Source organism: Oncorhynchus kisutch, linkage group LG22, assembly GCF_002021735.2.
Source record: "Oncorhynchus kisutch isolate 150728-3 linkage group LG22, Okis_V2, whole genome shotgun sequence".
Classification (NCBI taxonomy): Eukaryota; Metazoa; Chordata; class Actinopteri; order Salmoniformes; family Salmonidae; genus Oncorhynchus; species Oncorhynchus kisutch.
The window spans coordinates 2,205,196-2,229,222 of record NC_034195.2 but is presented as its reverse complement, the minus strand read 5'-3'; the positions used below and the strand labels follow the sequence as shown (position 1 = coordinate 2,229,222).

Here is a 24,027-nt window from a genome sequence, read left to right as displayed (position 1 = left end):
TTGTGATGAGTGGCTGAAATCAAGGTCCACACCAAGGTTGATCTTGAACATAAAACCCTTGTATGTGGCCTGTAAATCACTCATCACTAGTCTTAGCTTAACAATTACCCATGGCTGTGACAGCAATTTGAAGGGATAGGTAAAGTGTGTGTGCGTGCATACATGCGAGACAAAGAGTCCTTGCAGTATTTCACCTTATTTCTGTGCCGCCTCCACATGCTTCTCTATTCATATCCATTCATTCTCCAACACTGCTGTTGCCACCCCAGTAGGTCTACCTTGAGATTTATGCATTGGCTAGTTTTCGTTCAAACTCACTGAAAGGGAGGTGCACACATTTTCACCCATGCTAAATGCAAAGATACTGTATGTAATGTATATCAACATGTTTTACGTTAGCAATAAAAAAAACTACTTAGAAGAATTAGAGCAATGTGCGGATCCCTCACTATTTTGTCATCCACTATCATCCATAGGCCTATCATTCTCATACCAGCACTGAGAACACAGATTTGTGTTTTTTTTGCAATGTCAAGGTTCAGTCTGTCAACAGGGATCAGGCATTACCTGGAGGACTTAAGGTCACACTATTCTGGTTCCATGAAAAAGTGTCTGACATTCATTCTGCTGTAGCTTTGTTATCCCAGTGTGACTGGGGCTTGTTTCCAATCATCAAGACTGATATCAAGAAACATGTCAAGAAACAACGATTGCTAAGTTGGGGAGAGGTCTGTCCGTGATAAAGCGCTGCTCTGCTTTCTTGACATCACAATCAACCAGACACATCCTACATTCTTAGAAAAAAAGATTCCTTATAGAACCAAAAAGGGTTCTATCGCTTGCTTCATATATGGAACCCCTAAAAGTTATCTAATGTATAGAACCCTTTTATAGGGTTCTTTGATCAGAACCCTAGAGGTTCTTCTTCATTGAACCAAAATGGTTCCATGTAGAACCTTGCATGGTGCCATTTATGAATTATGGCCACCACTATTGAATATAAATATTTTTTTGTTAAGAATATAACATAAACAATTAGATAATGGACAAAATCATTTGAATCTTCCGTCGTTGGAAATGTGCACTGGTGGCCAGGGAGGCATCTGTTCTTTTGAATGATGACGCACATCTCCTCTTGCTGACTTCTCTACAATATAATACAATACATTAGTTACTGCGAACAACAAAGATGTGGCTACTGCTCCGTTCTCAAACCACCCAAACAGTAGACCTCACACATACAGTTGAGACGAGCACAGGTTCAAGCTGCAGTGCAGCACTCCTGGATGGAGAGCCTGTTGTCGGTATAAGGGTCTTGCTCAAGGCCCCATGGTAGGGGAATGTTTTGAGGATGCAAATCCAGCAGCCCTCCAGTTGTCAGATCATTTACCACGTTTTTTTCCAGCGCCTGGCCCGAGATATCAACTGGCCACCTTTCGGCCACAGGTACTGCTCCAGCCTCAGGTCCAACTCCTTAGCCGCTGGGCTACCTACCACCAGTACAGTATGGGTTGTTGCCTGACTGGTTCCAAACAATGAGTTCATCTTTAGAAATAATCAAGAGTTAATCTGCCACAATTAAAAGAAAATGTTATGCAGACATAATTATTATGATGTAGAAGATCTAGTTAAATTAAGGTTCATGGAAAAAAGGTTAAGGTTAAAATGGAAAAAATAAAAATACCAACTTCCATGAAGTTGATGTCAGCAGCAGCCAAAAGAGAGATCCTCTGCCTCATACTAATACTTCTGGGTTACAGCTACACTGAGCAAATCATAGAGATAGTGTGTTAAAAGTAGTGTAATGATTAACTAGGCTATTGAATCACCAAGACTTATTATACATAATTTATTCTAAATAATGAATACATACAGTGGGGCAAAACAGTATTTAGTCAGCCACCAAAATATGAGAGAGGCCTGTAATTTTCATCATAGGTAGTAGACTTCAACTATGGATTTTTCATGAATTTATTTGCAAATTATGGTGGAAAATAAGTATTTGGTCACCTACAAACAAGCAAGATTTCTGGCTCTCACAGACCTGTAACTTCTTCTTTAAGAGGCTCCTCTGTCCTCCACTCGTTACCTGTATTAATGGCATATCCCATATCCTTGGCTGGCTAGCTTGTAAAGTGGCAAATTTAGCTTTAGCCTAGCTAGCTTACAAATGTGCTCAAATTCGAATAATGTTTACATTTTATTTATCTAGCCTGCACTTTCTCATATGACTTTGGCTTCATGTATTTGAATTAATTCATCAACTTTCCTTACCTTAACACATTGAAAAATAATGTGCTTATTGGTAGGCTACTTGCAAGTTGGTTCAACCACCATTCTCTTGCATCTTTATGCTGGAATGGCAGTTGGTTTTTGACTCGGAATGGCAGTTACATTTGGAATTGAACACAAGGTCCTATAAAGAAGCCCTTTTTTAAATCTAAGGGTGCATTCGTCAAATTCCATCTGGAGTGCCAGAGAGTGCTCAGAGTGCCCTCTGGACATTTGTAAATCCAGAGCGTTGTCAGATTGTCAGTTCTTAAATTCAGAACGTTTCGCTCTCAGAGCGTTCACTGGACACTGGCTGAAGAGTAGGTTTGGTCCGAGCGTTCTGGCTTCACAACGGCATTCAAGCTGTAAACTCACTCACTTTTGTACATCTTCTTGGTCCGTACTATTGACCGTATTTTAGCGCACCAAAAACGTAATACTCCCAGATCAACTGTAATGTCGATACCATTATAAGGCATATTTTCTCCCCTTTCCAAAAAAATAAATGACATGACCTAAACTCTGCCTGTTTCTGCAATATTCAAGACGGCAATGAGCCCCGTTGGGTCATTTTAAAAATGGCGGGTGGGGAAGCCAAACTAATGCGTGACAGTGAGAAGGAGATATGTTGTGTGGGAAAATAGCTTTATTTTCACTTGATCTGTCCAATGTGTCCAACTTATCACCTTATCGGCTCTAAAATGTAAATAAAGCACTATAAAGAGTTTATATAATGTGTCATTACATACCTATTGGAAGGTTTGTATAAAGAGTTTATATAATGTGTCATTACATACCTATTGGAAGGTTTGTATAAAGAGTTTATATAATGTGTCATTACAGACCTATTGGAAGGTTTGTATAAAGAGTTTATATAATGTGTCATTACAGACCTATTGGAAGGTTTGTATAAAGAGTTTATATCATGTGTCATTACATACCTATTGGAAGGTTTGTATAAAGAGTTTATATAATGTGTCATTACATACCTATTGGAAGGTTTGTATAAAGAGTTTATATAATGTGTCATTACATACCTATTGGAAGGTTTGTATAAAGAGTTTATATAATGTGTCATTACATACCTATTGGAAGGTTTGTATAAAGAGTTTATATCATGTGTCATTACATACCTATTGGAAGGTTTGTATAAAGAGTTTATATAATGTGTCATTACATACCTATTGGAAGGTTTGTATAAAGAGTTTATATAATGTGTCATTACATACCTATTGGAAGGTTTGTATAAAGAGTTTATATAATGTGTCATTACAGACCTATTGGAAGGTTTGTATAAAGAGTTTATATAATGTGTCATTACATACCTATTGGAAGGTTTGTGTCCAATTTGAATCAGGTTTTTTCGGACGGTGCTAATGTGATATTCAGAAGTAAACAGGTTTTTTTTTGCGTCATGACCATTTTACTCACCCTACCAGAGCTGGATAGGCTGTTTTATGTTATCTAGAGCATTGGTGACTCTAACTGCTGCTGGCAACAATTTAATTATGTTTTTTTTGCCAACGTTTACTGACACCGGTCATATTCAACTGGTGTTGAGCCTTCGTAAACTTCATAAAGTTTTTCTGCGCTCTGGCACACTCAGACAAGAGGGCTCTGAAATCGGAGTAGATAGCCAGGGCGAATTTACAAATGCACCCTAAAAATGCATGCTTTTATTAAACACATAATTTCCTCTTGCTTCTAGCAAACATTTACTTTGCAATAGCACAGGTTTGCATGAACCTTGCTATTTGCCATTCAGACCTTGGCAACAATGCTGCAAAATAGGAATTTGATCTTCCCCCCCTGCCTTACAGAGCTAAGGGTGGTATTTATATAATTAAATTCATATAAATGTAAAACAGCTGTAACAAATTTAAAGGGAATGTTAGCTGTCATTTCAGAGTTTGATGTGACTGGGTTAGCTTTGTTAGCTGTTGTTTTCTTAAAATCCGATTCCCCATTACACTCTGGGGTAGGGATAGAACTCTCAAGATTCTTTAGGTACTGTATATATAGCCTTTTTAGTAAAAGGTTATTTAGTCTCATCCAAAGTACCAAAAGGTTCTAAATAGAAACCCAAAGAACACTTTTTTCTAAGAGTGTAGTTTGATCATACCTGGAACAGAGGCTGAGAAAATGCACAGTACTACATAGAGCCATGGCCACATGGAACTCTCTTCCACATCAGGTAACTCAAGCTAGCTGTAAAATCTAATAAAAAAGCAACATAAAATAACACAGACATTGTATAATGTATTGTTGTAATATTGTACATTTTATATCATACATTTGTAATGGTAGAGCAGTGTACATTTTTATAGTGCACAATGTCTTGTGTTATGTATTGTTTTATTTATGATGTTGACTATTGTTTTGTTCCTGTTTGGACCCCAGGAAGAGTAGGGACTGCCTTGGCAGCAGCTAATAGGGATCATACTGAATACTCAAATATAGTACCAGATTGTCTGTGCCATCATCATATAGAGAGATATTTTGGGAATATCAACATAATTTTGCTTGGGGGATCTGGATCCCGAGGATGGTGCGGTGATTCATTGCTGTGCAGATGCGATTTTCCATGCATTTATTCATGTTGTAGAAAGTAGGGCTTGAATATAATCAAAACGTGAGCCCACCCACTAATCAAAATTACAGAGGGTGTCTGCTCTTTTATTACAATATGCTGTTGCTCTGGATTTAGTTTCTAAAGGAATCTACTTTGGAGGCTGCGTGGGTAATTGGAGGCTTGAGTGTGGGTCAACCTGTGATTATGTCTGGGATTGGTTCAATCAACACATCGCCCAATCACCTAATCATCGATGTAAAGAGCCCCAGAGTCGCACTATGAAGAAATGTATTCACAAGTTACAGTCAAGGGGCTGATTGAAGTGCAGAACAGTTAGGAATGAGGATGCCTGGTTTCTTTAAATGGGACATTATGAGTCATTGTTTAAGTCATAGGTGGTTCCGTTCTGCAACACCACTTGAATGTCAAATGCAGTGATACACAAGGCAAGCTAATTGTTGCTGGTTAATCAGTCAGCTAAATGTTTACACTAAGTCAACGTACATGTCACTTAGAAATGTCCTTGTTTCTGAAAGAAAAGCAATTTTTTTTGTCCATTAAAATAGCATAAAATTGATCAGAAATACAGTGTAGATGTTGTTAATGTTGTAAATCACTATTGTAGCTGGAAACTGCAGTTTTTTTAATGGAATATCTACATAGGCGTACAGAGGCCCATTATCAGCAACCATCACTCCTGTGTTCCCCTGGCACGTTGCGTTTGTGGGTTCGATTACAGGCTAAAAATGGCCACAAAGAAATAATTTTCTTCTGAAACTCGTCAGTCTATTCCTATGAAGGTTATTCCATGTGAGAAATTGCCAAGAAACTGAAGATCTCGTACAACGCTGTTTACTACTCCCTTCACATAACAGCGACAACTGGCACTAACCAGAATAGAAAGAGGAGTGGGAGGCCCCGGTGCACAACTGAGCAAGACGACAGGTGTGTTAGAGTGTCTAGTTTGAGAAACAGACACCTCACAAGTCCTCAACTGGCAGCTTCTTTAAATAGTACCCACAAAACACCAGTCTCAACATCAACAGTGAGGAGACGACTCTGGGATGCTGACCTTCTAGGCAGAGTTCCTCTGTCCAGTGTCTGTGTTCTTTTGTCCATCTTAATCTTTTATTTTTATTGGCCAGTCTGAGATATGGCTTTTTCTTTGCAACTCAGACCTGTGGTCTGCAGTGAAAGGCAGCTAGATGTGCTGTGCATGGCCAAACAATCAGAAATATGTTTCCTGTTTAATTGGCTTCTCTCTGCCAAGCCGCTGTACAAAGGAAAGTGTGTGATTGGATGAAATTATCATAGACAGACACAGGAAGCGAAACATCTGAACAGAGCTGTGGTTGCTGTTTTGGAGACGAGTCAAATCTCTTTACTTCATGCCCAATCCTCTCAACTTCTCTCCAGCAAATGTAACAATACATGGCTTTCCTGAGATGCATATTTTTAATATATATCCCATTCCTTCCCAACTGTGTTGGATTTTGCAGGTTTTAACGACCGAAGGTGTGAGCAATGTTACTGTAAGAAAGTCATCTGAGAGACAAGATAGCTACTTGAAAGGAATTTGAAACTTGTCAGTGTAGATTGTAATAAATACTTACAGATAATCCATTTGGTTGCATCATTGACACTGATAAACAACCTCGAGAGATACTTACATATTACAATGGCAGTGCATTCTTCATCTGTTTTGTCACAAAACATTTTGTCTACATATTATTATTATTTCTTTTAGATACCATACTCATGGGTAAACACTGAAGATACTTTATGTTGTGATATCACCACCAGCCAAGTTTATTGTTTCAGTAATATTTTCTCCAAATGTATGTTTTTCAGTAATGTTAAGTGTTTCCTATTTTACAGGAAGTGCTGGGACTCCTGTCACATTTAATGAGAATGGCGATGCTCCAGGACGCTACGATATCTTTCAGTACCAGATCAACAACAGGTCAACAGCAGAGTACAAGGTCATCGGCCACTGGACTAACCAGCTACACCTAAATGTAAGGACGAATTGGTAACGGCTTTGTCTTGTTATTGTATGCAAGTCTTAATAATGTTACTTGTTGATAAATCACATTAACATCCATGGTGACCCATTTTCTACAATACCTATCAAATAACTGTCAAACAATCAATTGAACTTATTTGCCAACGGTGAAAAATTATATTTGAAATGAGCGACTTACGTAGTGAGTGCACACATTTACGTTCTTTTACATTTTTGTCATACTGGTCCCCCGTGGGAGTCGAACCCACAACCCTGGCGTTGCACTACCAACTGATGATGTTGATGAGTCATCTTTTTGTAGTTCTTGCCCATCTTTAAGATCAATGTAACACATGTTCTGCCCCACTCAGATGGATGCCATGCAGTGGACCAGTGGAGACCCCTCTGTGCCCGCCTCTGTGTGCAGCCTGCCCTGCAAGATGGGTGAGAGAAAGAAGGTGGTGAAGGGAGTACCATGTTGCTGGCACTGCGAGCGCTGTGAGGGCTACCACTTCCAGGCCAGTGAGTTCATTTGCGAGCTGTGCCCATATGAGCAACGACCCGACCAGAACCACACTGGGTGCCAACCTATCCCCATCATCAAGCTGGAGTGGCACTCACCCTGGGCAGTGGTGCCAGTCTTCATCTCTGTCCTGGGCATTCTGGTTACCACCTTCGTCATTGTCACCTTTGTGCGCTACCACGACACGCCCATTGTCCGAGCCTCGGGCCGGGAGATGAGCTATGTTTTGCTTACGGGTATCTTTCTGTGCTATGCTATCACCTTCCCCATGATCGCAGCCCCTGACGTTGCCGTTTGCTCCATCAGGCGCATCTTCCTGGGCCTGGGTATGTGCTTCAGCTACGCAGCTTTGCTTACCAAAACAAACCGCATCCACCGCATCTTCGAGCAGGGCAAGAAGGCTGTTACTGCACCGCGGTTCATCTCCCCGGCCTCCCAGCTGGTCATTACCTTCAGCCTGATCTCAGTTCAGTTACTGGGTGTTTTTGTGTGGTTTGCCACTGACCCGCCACACATGGTGGTGGACTATGGCGAGCAGCGCACGCAGGACCCTGAGAACGCCCGTGGGGTGCTCAAGTGTGACATCTCGGACCTCTCACTCATCTGCTCGCTTGGATACAGTATTCTCTTGATGGTCACATGCACTGTTTACGCCATCAAGACCAGGGGAGTGCCAGAGACCTTCAACGAGGCAAAGCCTATTGGATTTACTATGTATACTACCTGTATAATTTGGTTAGCTTTTATACCTATCTTCTTTGGGACGGCACAGTCAGCAGAAAGGGTGAGTGTGCTTTGATTGTGTGATTGTATTTGGCTATGTAACACAGTCAGATATACTGTTCATCTTATTCTCTATGCATTGACTGGCGCCTCCAACACTTACACAAGTGAATAAGATGCAATCTGATAAAATGTAAAGGTGAATATTATTATTTTCAACTCTTTTATCTAGAGATCCTTGCTGTAGTGAGACTAGTTGCTGTTAAACCAGGAGCTGGTGAGGGTTCTTAGCTCTTGATTGGACAGAAAATAATGGCTTACTCATGCGTAGATGTGGTCTATAATATTACGTGCTCAGGTGTGAGGTTTGGCTTGTCATCAGACAGTTGTAATCCTCATCAGTTCTATGACTAATGGGAACACAAACATGTGTTGTCTACAGTGTAAATGTCAGTAATCCATTGTGCGGAATTCATCACCCATTTGGCTAATATGTTGTGAACCTCAGAGGCTCTTTGGTGATAGAGGTGGTAGGCAAGGTGTTGGCATTGTGTTTTACCACACTTTAAGGTCAGTAATTATTTTGACCCCTGCTGTTTACTAGCCAATCAACTTAATTAAGTACCATCACTTCAGTTCTCTGCACTGAATGTTGGCCATGTAATGACATGTGGAATTAAATTGTTCTCAACTATTTTCACCTTTAGAATGCTGCATATGATTTTCCGTGAAGTACATAGGTCATAGGTCACACTTGGAAAGCATGGTATCTGTGAATAAGCTGAGGAACCTCTACCTCAATCTTGATATTGCCTATTTGATCTTCCCATGCAAAACGTTCAATTGGTCCAAGTACTGCAGCATACTGGACGATTTCAAATGATTTCATAAGCTGCAGTAAATAGTCTGGATGAATTCAAAGAGTGATTTTTCCATTTAAGTTTTCTACTGGAAGCTGCTTCAGTCTATTAAATTGAGCCCCTGAGTTGAGTATCTGGTTTACTGAAGAAAGTCTTTGTTTTCTTCCCCCACTATTTTTGGGACCAGATCTCATTAGTACAGTTCTGGTACATTAGGAATCTCTTCTCACTTCGTTACCGTTTTTGGAAACAAATACAGTAAATGACAGCTTGGCTTTGAGTAGATGTGGCCAGGCATTTGATAGCTGAACATTGGCTTACATAGGTCACAAATAGTGCAAAAATATGATTTCGTTATAGAAAGTCCTTACTAGCCAAGCCATACGTAGTCCTAATCAATTTGTGTAATATTGTTCCAATTTAATGTAAGATACAAATGGTTTATAATCGTTACTGTTCATTACCTTGCTGTTCAATGGTAAGCTTATTTTGTACACTATACTCCATGAGAGCAACTCACTAGGGACCAAATAATTAAAAGTGTACCCATCACTGTTTTGCCAGATGGTGATTATACATAATAATTTTTCTCTAGTTTAAAATATGATGCTAGTCTCTTATATTGACCCAGTATTATATGTCAATGTTGTTGTTTTTTCAAGCTAGAGGGAATTGTTTCTAATCTGTGATGAACAAAGACTGGGTTGTTTACTGACACTATGAGAAACCTGACAAACAGGTTTATTATTCAGAGTGATATGTTGTGTCTGCTTAGCTCTGAAATAAGAAACACAGCTATGGCTAAAGGTATTTACTTTTTTGTCAATAACACAATAGAACATCTGTATACAGTGTGTGCAAATGAAGTAAGGAGGTAAGGAAATAAATAGGCCATAGTGGCGAAGTAATTAAAATTGACCAATTAACACTTGAGTGATAGATGTGCAGATGAGGATGTGCAAGTAGAAATACTGGGGTGCAAAAGAGCAGAAAAAAACAAATATGGGGATGAGGTAGGTAGTTGGTTGGATGGGCTATTTACAGATGGGCTGTGTACAGCTGCAGCGATCGGTAAGCTGCTCTGACAGCCGATCCTTGAAGTTAGTGAGGGAGATATAAGTCTCCAACTAAGGTGATTTTTTTGGTATTTCGTTCCAGTCATTGGCAGCAGAGAACTGGAAAGAGTGGCTGGAAAGGTGGCCAAAGGTGTTGGCTTTGGGGATGACCAGTGAAATATACCTGCTGGAGCGCGTGCTATGGTGACCAGTGAGCTGAGATAAGGCGGGGCGTTACCTAGCAAAGACATAGATGACCTGGAGCCAGTGGGTTTGGTGACAAATATATAAAATCAATGAATGACTGGAATTCTGTCCAGAATAATTCAGAATTCAATTGTAAGTCTACTTATGAATGAAATATCACCCGTTCTGAAACTTTGTTTCCATTACTAGCATCTTGTACATCCTCGCTCTGGACAGGATGTATAAAACCACTTACCAATAGATTGCTAGTTGATGATTTTGCCTCAATAATAGATGTCCAGGTCTTACACAGTCTAGGGTTTTACGTTTTAGATTCTAAATGAACCTATTAAAATTCACGGACGATTAGTAAAGCTTAAACCAAGTTTATTCACCCTTTGGGTTTAAACAGCTGCATGAGACAAAATACATATTCACACCAGTAGTAGTTTAAATATCCCACTTTGGGTGGAGTTTCCTCCTCTCTAAACCAGGGCTGCCCAACCCTCTTCCTGGAGATCTACTGTCCTGTAGGTTTTCAGTCCAACCCTGATTTAGCATACAGTATCTGATTCAGCTAGTTAAGGTGACCTGACCTGACCTCGACTCCCTTCCTCACTAATCCACAGCTCTCCACCCTTATCAGTGCCTGACAACATCTGATCGTCTTCCCTGCACTCACTGCACTACATTCCAAGCTTAATTGCATCTACCATAGTACATTCCTCCTACAGAAAACCATTCACTTCTGGTGTAGACCCTCTAGATCAGGGGTGGGCAATTCCAGTCCTCGAGGGCCTGATTGGTGTCACAGATTTGCCCCAGCCCCAGCTAACACACCTGACTCCAATAATCACCTAATCATGATCTTCAGTTTAGAACGCAATTTGATGAATCAGCTGTGTTTGCTAGGGATGGGATAAAAGTGTGACACCAATCAGGCCCTCGAGGACTGGAGATGTCCCCCCCTGGTCTAGACTATAGCACTCAATATTTCAATAGGATACCTGATAATTAACACTATTCCAAGTTTAGGAGTCAGAACCCAGAATCCATCATACTGTATGTTATTAATCTTCAGAGAATGACTTGCCTAACTGGCCCTTGAAAAATCACCTCCACCGGCATCACTTTCTTAGAGGACTGAAAACACCACACACATCAAACCCTTTAATTGAAGAATAGTAAAAAGGGGGCTCAACGCATTGTAGCCTATTCATATTTCAGAAAATGCTTAATCAATGCCACATAGATTGCACTGTCCCGAGGGAGCAGTCATATCAAATAAATCCTATTCAAATTGTTATTTACTGTCACACATGGCTTAATGTTCATAGGAAGAACACATGTTTGAATGGTGTCCCTGGAGAAAATATAAAATCAGTCTGATATAGCACATGACCATCACTCCACTATTTAACAGTCTTCCACATTGATCAGAGCAAGCTGTTTAATAGCTGGATAAATGCCCCAGCTCTGTCATTTTAGAAACAGATGCTTCTTATTTCCACTCTCATCACAAAGGTAATACACTTGTGTAGGGCATGTGCACTTCCCCTTGCTGAGATTGCCAACTGTCTAGTATTTGTCATTTTTCCACCCACTAATGGTTTTATGGTTGCACCCTACCGGTTGTTAAATGAAAGAATCAGCTGTGCAGTGCTAGAGCAAATACCAAAACCTGCACCCATGTGAGGCTCGAGGACCGAGTTTGGGACACCTTGACTTGACTCCAGGCATAAGCGACATAAGCGGTTGCTTAGGGCTCCCGGCTGCTAGGGCTCTCCGAAGAGGTGGAGTCACATTCTCAACTTAATATTGAGAGTTAGAATGGTAGAATACACAAGGTGCAAGTTCGAAATTTGGTTGTGCAGTTTTTCTCTTGTCACTCGATTAGCAATGTCAGCTAACAATTTTTAGATTGCAAGTTAGTCTAGCCAGTTATCTAAACTTGTAGTAATCACTACCAAATACCGACCGGGCACAAAGGGCACGAGCCCAGGGGCCCTGACCTCCAGGGTGCCCCCATAGATTTTGTTAGTCACTCTCACTCGGATATCATTAACATGGCATAAGTCATGGAAGAATGTGTAGAATCACAGAAAATTTGCTTTAAACAAAATCTCTCCAACCCGTTGAAAAAAAATGGGTACAATTGCAGGAAAGTCACTTTAAAAATGATCTCTGCCCCATGGCAAAATGAGTAGAATTGCATGAAAGGTATTATAAAATTGCTAAATGTTCTCTTCGCCACCATGGCAAAATGTGTAGAATTGCTGGAAATAAACTTTAAAACATACATTTTTTATCCGCTGATGATAGGGGGGCCACACTCCCAACCAAATCTAGCTTAGGTTCCCCAAAGGGCTAGAGCCGGCCCTGGCTCATTCTTTTCCAGTTAACATTTAATAAACATGGTCTTTCAGACAGCATGATTTTTCTCAGTTCCTTAGTTTCCTCATCCCAATTTCCATAACATTATGAGTTGTTTTTTTAATCAAAAGTAAGTCGTTATAAATGTCACCGGTGTGCAGAGATGGCACTTACATGAGTAAATAACCTTTGGACAAGTAAGCCTTGTCCGAGCCAGAAGGGTCCATAGGGCCTGTCTCCTGATTCTGTAGCATGACGCAGCTTGATATACAAGTACACACCCTGGACAGAACGCTAATCTGTCGCAGGGCCTTACACCCAATCCATCTTCTTAATGCTTAGTGCCAGGCAGAAAGTTTTAGAATCTTTGGTACGATTTGACCATTCGAACACCCAGTCTCAGGGCGGGCACTCTAACCACCAAGCTACTGAGTTTGGTTGAGCATGATACTGAACCAACAAACCCGTTATTATTGAATTGACAATGCGCTGGGACATTCTTCATGAAGTTTAGCAATGCCAATATACGTTAATTTAATCATAAACTATCATGTTTGGCATTAGTATTCCTTGCATTTTGTCCTCAAACTTGTTAGAAAGAGTACGTTGGCTGAAAGGAAAGTTTCAACTTTTTGGGGGCTGAAAGTAAAGTTTCAACTTTTAACGCCCATTAAATATGGCCAGTGTCAGTAAACGTTGGCAAAAAAAACGAACGCACAGACCATACTCTGGCACTCCAGATTACATTTACGAACACATCCGTAGTATAAACCAGCCTTTGGTCTTGCAATCTTTGGTTGTTTAGTACATGGCCTCACATGCGAAGAGATGGATGGGGCTAAAGCTTAAGAGGGTGTGAACGATGCTGAATGGGTGTAGACAAAAAAGAGCTCTCTAGTAGGTACCAAAACATTCAAAGCCCATTTTCTCAAAATTGAGGTTACAAGTTTATCAACTTTCAAAGCAGAGTTACTTTCCCATTGTTCCCCAACTGCAGTGTATGATATACCATTTTCTAGCTCTAAGTCTCTACTTAGATCCAATGTAAAAAACACATTCATAAATGGCAAAACAGACAGTTAAAATATAAATCATAAGGAATAAGATTTTGAGTCTTGGCTGAATAAATATTTTTGTTTTTTTACACATATTTACCCTCACTTCTGTATATATATTAGTTTGTCGTGAGAAGACCAATTTTCCGGATATCTCATGGTCTGACAAACACTGCTGTGCTTGACCACCTTACACAGCAGATGCAGAAGGCCGACATAGACGGATGTGTTGGCTTTAGAAGCAGCACATGCAAAAAAACATATCTCTAGCTTGAACTGATTTTGATGGAGTATTGTTTTATTATAATTAATAAATAATTAGACATCCGCCGGGGTCAATAGACTCTTAAGGATGAAGTATTGAACAGTGGAGGTATTTTTGTTAGGCCAACAAGCCAACATTTAAATAATTAGCTCTAATTTAAATTATCATGCTTTTGATTTCACCTCATTTTTACATTCTGTCATAAAAAGCACATGTTCAACTTCATAAAAAACAAGTTATCCCATCGCAAGCGGTAAAAATATACACTACCGTTCAAAAGTTTTGGGTCACTTAGACATTTCCTTGTTTTTGAAAGAAAATGATATTTTTTTTGTCCATTAAAATAACATAAAATTGATCAGAAATATAGTGTAGACGCTGTTAATGTTGTAAATGACTATTGTAGCAGGAAACGGCAGAGTACCACTATCAGCAACCATCACTCCTGTGTTCCAATTGCACGTTGTGTTAGAGAATTAATCATTAGCAAACCCTTTTGCAATTATGTTAGCACAGCTGAAAACTATGTTCTGATTAAAGAAGCAATAAATCTGTCCTTCTTTAGACTAGTTGAGTATCTGGAGTATCTGGAGCATTAATATTCAACATTGTTATGCTTTTGGTATGTTTGAAGTACAATAAAAATGCATTTTGACAAAAATATATAGTCGTTTCGGCAGCCTATTGGAAGACTTGGAGCCGTGGCTTGTTGAGGATGTGGCTTTGTTGTAGTGCTTTTTGGCCTCCCACGAGATGTATTGTCGTGCGAGATTGTCTTATGTTGTTTTTAAATCCAAATATTATTTAATATTTTACAAAACATTTCAAAATACATATTATAAATATAGTCACCAAATATATTAATATGAATTAAATACATTTTCTGAGGAAATTTACGTATTTTGTCATATACATTTTATAATACAATTTCAACATAATATATGTTAGAATGTATTTAAATTTATTAAATAAAATATATATATTTTTGAAATATTTCACATATCTTAATTATCTAAAAATATATTTTAAATGTACTTTTTTTCATGAGTTGGCATGGAGTTAAGGATGGTTGGGCTGTGCATTATCATGCTGAAACATGAGGTGATGCCAGCGGATGAATGGCACGACAGTGGGCTTCAGGAGCTCGTCATGGTATCTCTGTGCATTCAAATTGCCATTGATAAAATACAATTTGGTTAATTGTCCCTAGCTTATGCCTGCCCATACCATAACCCCACCACCACCATGGGGCACTCTGTTCACAATGTTAACATCAGCAAACTGCTCACCCACATGACGCCGTCTGCCATCTGCCTGGTACAGTTGAAACCGGGATTCATCCGTGATGAGCACACTTCTCCAGTGTGCCATTGAAGGTTAACATTTGCCCAATAAAGTCAGTTATGACTCCGAATTGCAGTCAGGGCAACACCCTGGTCAGGAAGACAAGCACGCAGATGAGCTTCCCTGAGATGGTTTCTGAAATTCTTCAGTGGTGCAAACCCAGAGTTTCATCAGACGATCCCGCAGCTGAAAAAGTAGAATGTTGAGGTCCTGGGCTGGAGTGGGTACACATGGTCTGTGGTTGTGAAGCCAGTTGAACGTACTGCCAAATTCTCTGAAATGACATTGATGGCGGCATATGGTAGAGTATTGAATATTCAACAGCTGTGGTGGACGTTACTTAATCTTGATATGCCAAACCTTTTAAGTGGACGGATTATCTTGGAAAAGTAGAAATGCTCACAAAGAGGGATGTAAACAAATTTGTGCACAAACTGTTAGAGAAATAAGCTTTTTGTGTGTATGGAACATTTCGGGAAACTTTTATTTCAGCTCATGAAACATGGGAACATCACCTTACATGTTGCATTTATATTTTTGTTCAGTGTATATCCCTACCTACCTGTACATTCAATTAGACTCCTGCTAACCCCCCCCCCCCCCCCCACTACTATTCCAAACAGTGTGCATATGACCATGTGCTTGTGACGTGTTTATTAGTCATTCTCTCCTATCTCTGCAATAGCCACCTCAGCAGGTTCAGGTGATAAATGTCACTGAGCTTCATGCCCCAGATTCCTGGCTGACCTAAAACAGAAGGTGATTGTTCCTCAGTTCTTGCCTTTTGAAGCGGACCCCATCACTCTTATTATAGATCTAAAGAAGCTGCTGAACTGGTTCAAACTAGGACTTGCCACCAGACCCAACTGGAGACCCACTGGAAAACACTCTGCAGTCAAAGGATTAACTTAAAGGTCCAATGTAGTTGTATTTATCGCAATATCAAATGATTTCTGGGTAACAATGAAGTACCTTACTGTGATTATTTCAATTGAAATGTTCTGAGTAGGGTGGGGTAAACTGAAAACTAGCTGTTAATGGCAGAGAGGTTTGGAACTCTATTTCTTATTGGTCTTATTGAAACTCTAACTAATTTAGAAACTCCATCCCGCAAAAAAAAAGGCTGACATTTCAAGTGGTCTTTTCAAACAACTCTTACACTTAAAGGGTATTATCATAATTGTATTATTATTATTATTCCAACCTCATAATGTGGAAAGATAAATACAACACAGGTAAATCATGTTTTTGACTGCACTGGGCCTTGTAAGATAACCTTAAGGGGTTTGAGCCATGGGATAATAATTACATCACCTATGTAAGTGCCTTTTCATGTTTGTGCACCAATATGGCTGACCTTGAAATCTATAAATCATTCCTAGATGTTTGTCTCGAGGCCCTCTAAATGGCTTTATGCTTGAATGTCTACCATACATTCTCAGAATGATACCTTGATGTGTGATGGAATGGCTTCCACTGTGGAGATGTTCAGACTCAAGCGAGATGTGCCACCTGTTGCCAGTTCCTCTTCATTCTCTGCCACACCAAATGTACAGATATGGCTGAGCAAATACCCTCTGAGAATTCTCACTGTCAGTTTACTGCTCAATGAGAGTGCCATTGGTTGTGTTGAATTTTCTTAATGCTGTTGCTATGACTACTCAGGTGGTGTCTAAGCAGGAGCCGGAGTGTTTGGCATGTGTGCAGATGTGTTCGCATAAGCGGTTATTTTCTCTCAGCCTCTTGGGAGTGTACTGTAACATTGGAAATAAGTCAATGAAACATGAGCTTATAATGCTTGGTTAAGTTCAACAGGTGGGAGAAGAGTAGAATTGTGTACATGCGGTCGGGGTACCTCACCTGGGTTGTCAGTGGTTGGATGGGTTTGATTTAAGTGCTTATAAGAAACCTGAATAGTGTACTGCAAGTTTGAATGTTCCATGTGAACACACTATCACAGATTATTGTGAAATAGACACAAATTACTTATTGGAAATTTGTGACAGGCACAATTTGTTTTGTGTGTATTACACTATTTTCTTCAAAACGCATTCTGTATTACATGATTTTCACTCTTCATAACATATTCATGTACATTACACAAATTCCAATTTGTTGTGGCTAATTTTAGCTATGTTAGCTAAGTGGCTAACGTTAGCTAGGTGGCTACTGTTAGCTAAACTAGGGGTGGGGTTAGGGATTAGGTTTAGGTTTAGGGGTTATGGTTAGGTGTTACGGTTAGGGTTAGGTAACGTGCTATCTAAGTAGTAAAAGGGTTAGGTTAGGGTGAGGGTTAGCTAGGTAAGTAGTTAAAAAGTAGCATATTGTTGCAAAGTTGCTAATTAGATAAAATGCTAAAGTTGTCCATGATGTGATTCAAATACACAATGTTTAGGTTGATAGAAGCTTGCATTATATTCCCACCCATTTCTTCCCGACCAACCTCTGGTATAAGGGCTTAGGTAACCTACTCTTTTTATCTGGGATTGAAATGCACTGAATACAACGTTGTGTACTGCACACACAAAAAAGTTTGTTTGCCTGTTACGAATTTCCAATAAGAAATGTATATTTATTTCACAACCTGTGATACTAGGTTGGAACACAATGTGCATGACAAGTGAACAGCAACTAGGTTGTGTACTGGTGTTTTGAGTTTGATCCCAGTACGCTCAATAGACCTCACTATTATGTCCTCAGAAAAAAGCAATTGCCAAATACAAATCAAAATCTGTAATGTGTTACAATGTAATTGGATAAATTCAAGCTGCTCTTAGAAAAAAAGGTGCTATCTAGAGCCTAAAAGGGTTCTTTGGCTGTCCCCATAGGAGAACCCTTTGAAGAAGCCTTTTTGGCTCCAGGTAGAACCTTTTGAGGTTGTGTTTAGAGCCCTTTCCAAAGAGGATTCTACATGGAACCCAAAAGGGTTCTACCTGGTTCCAAAAAGAGTTCTACGCGGACAGCCAAATAACCCTTTTGGAACCCTCTTTTCTAAGTTTGTTGTGTCAGGGATCACAAATGTTTATCTCCCCAGGACTCTCTTTGAAGCACCTCAGACTCATTGACTGATCTCTCCTTCTTTCTCTCTATCTCTTTCTCTCTCAATCTGTCTCTCGTCAGATGTACATCCAGACAGCCACGCTGACCATCTCCCTCAGCCTGAGCGCCTCCGTCTCTCTGGGGATGCTCTACATGCCCAAGGTCTACATCATCATCTTCCACCCGGAGCAGAATGTTCCCAAGCGCAAGCGCACCTTCAAGGCCATCGTCACCGTCGCCACCATGACCAGCAAGCTGTCCCAGCTGGCCTCCGAGCGACCCAATGGAGAGGTGAAGACAGAAATCTGCGAGGGCATGGATGCCAATAGTGAGTATAAAGACGGGATCCCTTACTTTGTAACATGTTATTCCACCGCCCTCATTTTTTTTCACCTTTAAGTTTATTTTTGTAGAGGGTATAGCTTATGTTAGGTACAACCACAGACAACAGGCAACCGGCCTTCTACATACAGTAAAATCAACCACAGTTCCTCAGCTATATCTATAGTATCTGAAATATCGTTGTTGAAATCAGCTTGTAGAAAATAATTTGTATGCTCTCATCTAAGATAGTTTAAAAAGACACCTGAGAACAGATTAGGCATAACTTTTCATCAACTAGATTTAGACTTCAAAGCCCTTTCAGTTTCCATTAGCAGAAGTTTCATACAGGCAAGCATCCTGTTGTTTACTTATCATGATTGTGCTGACCGCACAGTTTGATATCTAATACTTTGCTTAAATTCATATCTCGTCAGCTTCTCATTTCACTGAACCGCTAAGGTGCTGAGGTGAGATGGCGCCGACAGAGATGGTTTCCTCGCTTCGCTTTCTTAGGAAACTATGCAGTATTTTGTTTTTTTAATGTATTATTTCTTACAATGTTACCCCAGGAAATCTTAAGTCTTATTACATACAGCCAGGAAGAACTATTAGATATAAGAGCAACGCCAACCTACCAATATTACGACCAGGAATACAACTTTCCCGAAGCAGATCCTCTCTCCAGATCACCACCCAGGACAATGGATCTAATCCCAGCAGCTGAGCGAAAACAACGGCAACACAGAAGGGGCAGACAGAGCGGTCTTCTGGTCAGGTTTCGAAAATGGGCACATCGATCTCCGCTCCCGAGTATACTACTCGCCAATGTCCAGTCTCTTGACAACAAGGTAGACGAAATTCGAAGCGTAGGTTGCCTTCCAGAGAGACATCAGAGATTGTAACATTCTCTGTTTCACGGAAACATGGCTCTCTCGGGATACGTGGTCGGAATCGGTTCAGCCACCGGGCATCTCTGTGCATTGCGCCGACAGAGATAAACAACTCTCTGGGAAGAGGAAGGGAGGGGTTGTATGCTTTATGATTATCAACTCTTGGTGTAATCATAACAACATACAGGAACTCAAGTCTGCTCACCTGACCTAGAATTCCTTACAATCAAATGTTGGCCATTCTACCTACCAAGAGAATTCTCGTCAGTTATAGTCACAGCAACACAAACAACAACACAGAGTTACACATGGAATAAACAAATGTACAGTCAATAACACAATAGAACAAATCTATATACAGTGTGCAAATGAGGTAAGATTGGGGCGGTATAAGGCAATAAATAGGCCGTAGTGGTGAAGTAATTACATTTTTTAAAATTAACTCTGGAGTGAAAGGTGTGCAGAAGATAAATGTGCAATTCGAGATACTGGGGTGCAAAGGAGCAAAAAAACAATACGCGGACGAGGTAGGTAGTTGGATGGGCTATTTACAGATGGGCTATGTACAGGTGCAATGATCTTTGAGCTGCTCTGAGAGCTGATGCTATAAGTTAGTGAGGGAGATATGAGTCTCCAGCTTCAGTGATTTTTGCAATTCGTTCCAGTCATTGTCAGCAGAGAACTGGAAGGAAAGGCGGCCAAAGTAGGAATTGGCTTTGGGGGTGACCAGTGAAATATACCTGCTGGAGCACGTGCTACGGGTGGGTGCTGCTATGGTGACCAGTGAGCTGAGATAAGGCGGGGCTTTACCTAGCAAAAACTTATAGATGACCCTGAGCCAGTGGGTTTGGTGACGAATATGAAGTGAGGGCCAGCCAACGAGAGCATACAGGTCGCAGTGGAGGGTGGTATATGGGGCTTTGGAGACAAAACGGATGGCACTGTGATAGATTGCATCCAATTTGCTGAGTAGAGTGTTGGAGGCTATTTTGTAAATGACATCGCCGAAGTCAATGATCGGTAGGATAGTCGGTTTTGAGGATAATACAGTGCCACCTTTGTGGATCGCCAACAAAGACTGCGGCCCCCTCCTCTCCTTCTCAGTGGCTGACGTGAGTAGAACATTTACACTCGTTAACAAGTCAACAAAACAAAGGTGATGATCGTGGACTTCAGGAAACAGCAGAGGGAACACCCCCCTATCCACATCGAAGGGACAGCAGTGGAGAAGGTGGAAAGTTTTAAGTTCCTAGGCCCTACACATCACAGACAAACTGAAATGGTCCACCCACACAGACAGTGTGATGAAGAAGGTGCAACAGCGCCTCTTCAACCTCAGGAGGCTGAAGAAATTTTACTTGTTAGATTTGTGTGCATTAGGTGTTTGTTGGGGAATTGTTAGATTACTTGTTAGATATTATTGCACTGTTGGAACTAGAAGAACAAGCATTTCTCTGCACTCGCATTAACATCTGCTAACCATGCGTATGTGACCAATAAGATTTGATTTTCTTTGCTTTCTAATTTGTTGCCTTTTTGCCTAATTGTGGAGAATTTCACAAATGAATACATGAATACATCTCATTGTGAGTGATTAGTCCACATAGCCAACTGTTCTAGTTTACGTTGATGGTGGAAAGCCATAGTATCCTCAACATTCCATCGAGACTGTTCGATTATGGGATAATGCATTAAGGGAAGGACTGAAACAGTAAATTGAGTACAGAGGGACTACACTCCAGGAAACTAACATCTTCTCTATTTTTGCCTTTATAGTGCCATCAACCAAAACAAAGTATGTCAGCTACACCAATCATGCCATCTGAAGAGAGAAGCACTGAATAGAGAATTACTGAGGAATTCCACATGCAGACTTGGATGTGTCAGATTCACCCATGACAGGGCATTACAACAAGCATGAGACATTGATATTGCTCAGAGTCCAAATAACGACTGAGAGCATGGCAGTCAACATAAATATGTCTGCTCTTTCATGTTCACAGACAGAGCTAATGGGCCTTCTGGAAGCAGACAAAACACTAAACAAACAATTCAAGAGACTCGACAAAATGAGGGTGGGGAACAGAAGAGGAAAACAAAAGAGAATTTAAATAGAAATTGTTGCGATCAACCATGTTAGTTAGTTTGTTATTCTAATTTTATGTATTTTGTGGTTGTGAAGATTTCTCATTCGTGTCTTACGTCGTCTGAACTACATTGCGAGATGAGTTTGTCTCTGTATCAGCTAACTGAATTGTAGCCTTGAGTTGTGAAATCTGTAAATGCAATGGTTTAAGCATGCACATTTTTATACAAATATACTTTATTTATAATAAAGGAATGTTTTGGAAATGTTTAGGGTTGTTGGATGAGGTTAAATATGAGAGTGGGATATGATGTATGTGGTTTACCTCAATTTAGATGGAAATGATACCCAATGCATCATCCATAAGGCATAACAGTTATGTGATGGCCTTGACCTGAATTGAGCACACATCCAAAATACACCAGGATGGTAAGTAGGCAAATTATGTTAAGAATGTATGAAGCCTTAAAGCAAACTATGAAAAATATCTAGAGCATCCAAAAACTCCATGGTCTCAAAACAAAACAAACAATATTGCTGTAGGATTTCCCCTGAAGCAAACTATATACAGGTGTGGCAAAATAATTTGAGTATTACTGTGAACATAATGCAAATGTTTAGTTTTAACATTTTACTTAAACCTGAGAAAAAAATGGGGATGGACTGACTTTTGGACTGCCAGAGAATTTAATATTAATTTCTCTACCGTAAACTGCCTCAGTAGTAATTGGAATTTAATTGAATATTCAATTGCAATTACTACTGCATTGCAACATTTTCTACTTTTGTGTGTTTCGGATTTCCTTCTCTCTCATATCATTTTTGTTACATTATGTTTTTGTCCTGTTCAAAATAGCACAAATGAGTGCCAAAAAACAGTACAGCGGCTTGCGAAAGTATTCACCCACCTTGGCATTTTTCCTATTTAGTTTCCTTACAACCTGGAATTTAAAAAAAATTTCAGGGGGGTTTGTATCATTTGATTTAAACAACATGCCTACGACTTTGAAGATGCAATTTTGTTGTTGTTGTGTGTAACAAACAAGAAATAAGACAAAAAAAATCTGAACTTGAGTGTGGATAACTATTCACTCCCCCAAAGTCAAAGCTCCAGCTACTACAAGTTGGATGGGTTCCGATGGTGTAAAGCAATCTTTAATTCATACCACAGATTCTCAATTGGATTGAGGTCTGGGCTTTGACTAGGCCATTCCAAGACATTTAAATGTTTCCCCTTAAACCACAGTGTTGCTTTAGCAGTATGCTTAGGGTCATTGTCCTGCTGGAAAGTGAGCCTCCATCCCAGTCTCAAATCTCTGGAAGACTGAAACAGGTTTCCCTCAAGAATTTCCCTGTATTTAGTGCCATCCATCATTCCTTCAATTCGGACCTGTTTCCCAGTCCCTGCCGAGGAAAAACATCCCCACAGCATGATGCTGCCACCACCGTGCTTCACTGTGGGGATGGTGTTCTCGAGGTGATGCGAGGTGTTGGGTTTGCGCCAGACATAGCGTTTTCCTTACTGGACAAAAAACTAAATTTTTGTCTCATCTGACCAGAGTACCTTCTTCCATGTGTTTGGGGAGTCTCCCACAAGACTTTTGGCGAACACCAAACATTTTTTGCTTATTTTTTATTTAAGCAATGGCTTTTCTCTGGCCACTCTTCCGTAAAGCCCAGCTCTATGGAGTTGATGGCTTAAAGTGGTCCTATGGACAGAAACTCCAATCTCCGCTGTGGATCTTTGCAGCTCCTTCAGGGTTATATTTGGCCTCTTAGTTGCCTCTCTGATTAATGCCCTCCTTGCCTGATCTATGAGTTTTGGTGAGCGGCCCTCTCTTGGCAGGTTTGTTGTGGTGCCATATTCTATCCATTTTTTTATAATGGATTTAATGGTGCTCCGTGGGATGTTCAAAGCTTCTGATATTTTTTTTATAACCCAACCCTGATCTGTACTTCACCACAACTTTGTCCCTGGCCTGTTTGGAGAGCTCGTTGGTCTTCATGGTGCCGGTTGCTTGGTGATGCCCCTTGCTTAATGGTGTTGCATAATCTGGGGGCTTTTAGAACAGCTGTATATATACTGAGATCATGTGACAGATCATGTGACACTTAGATTGCACACAGGTGGACTTTATTTAGCTAATTATGTGACTTCTGAAGGTAATTGGTTGCACCAGATCTTATTTAGGGGCTTCATAGCAAAGGGGGTGAATACACATGCACACAACACTTTTCCTTTTTTCTTTTTAGAATTTTTTGAAACAAGTCATTTCACTTCACCAATTTGGACTATTTTGTGTATGTCCATTGCATGAAATCCAAATAAAAATCTATTTAAATTACAGGTTGTAATGCAGGAAAAATTGGTTAAAATGCCAAGGGGGATGAATACTTTTGCAAGGTGCCGTATGTGCCAGAATTTTGAAAACCAATTAAGGGAATCAATACAGCCA

General features: G+C 40.2%; 1 protein-coding gene across 1 annotated transcript in view; it reads left to right on the top strand.

Annotated features, from left to right (window-relative positions):
* The window catches only part of LOC109867642 (metabotropic glutamate receptor 8), a 216,355-nt gene extending 194,514 nt beyond the window's left edge, over positions 1-21,841 (top strand). The window contains exons 8-11 of the mRNA XM_020456892.2: positions 6,722-6,861; positions 7,220-8,155; positions 18,353-18,599; positions 21,262-21,841. Of these exons, the coding sequence (XP_020312481.1) occupies positions 6,722-6,861; positions 7,220-8,155; positions 18,353-18,599; positions 21,262-21,311 (1,373 nt within the window). The 3' untranslated portion in view covers positions 21,312-21,841. The remainder of the gene's footprint in view (positions 1-6,721; positions 6,862-7,219; positions 8,156-18,352; positions 18,600-21,261) is intronic.
* The last annotated feature ends 2,186 nt before the right edge of the window (positions 21,842-24,027 follow it).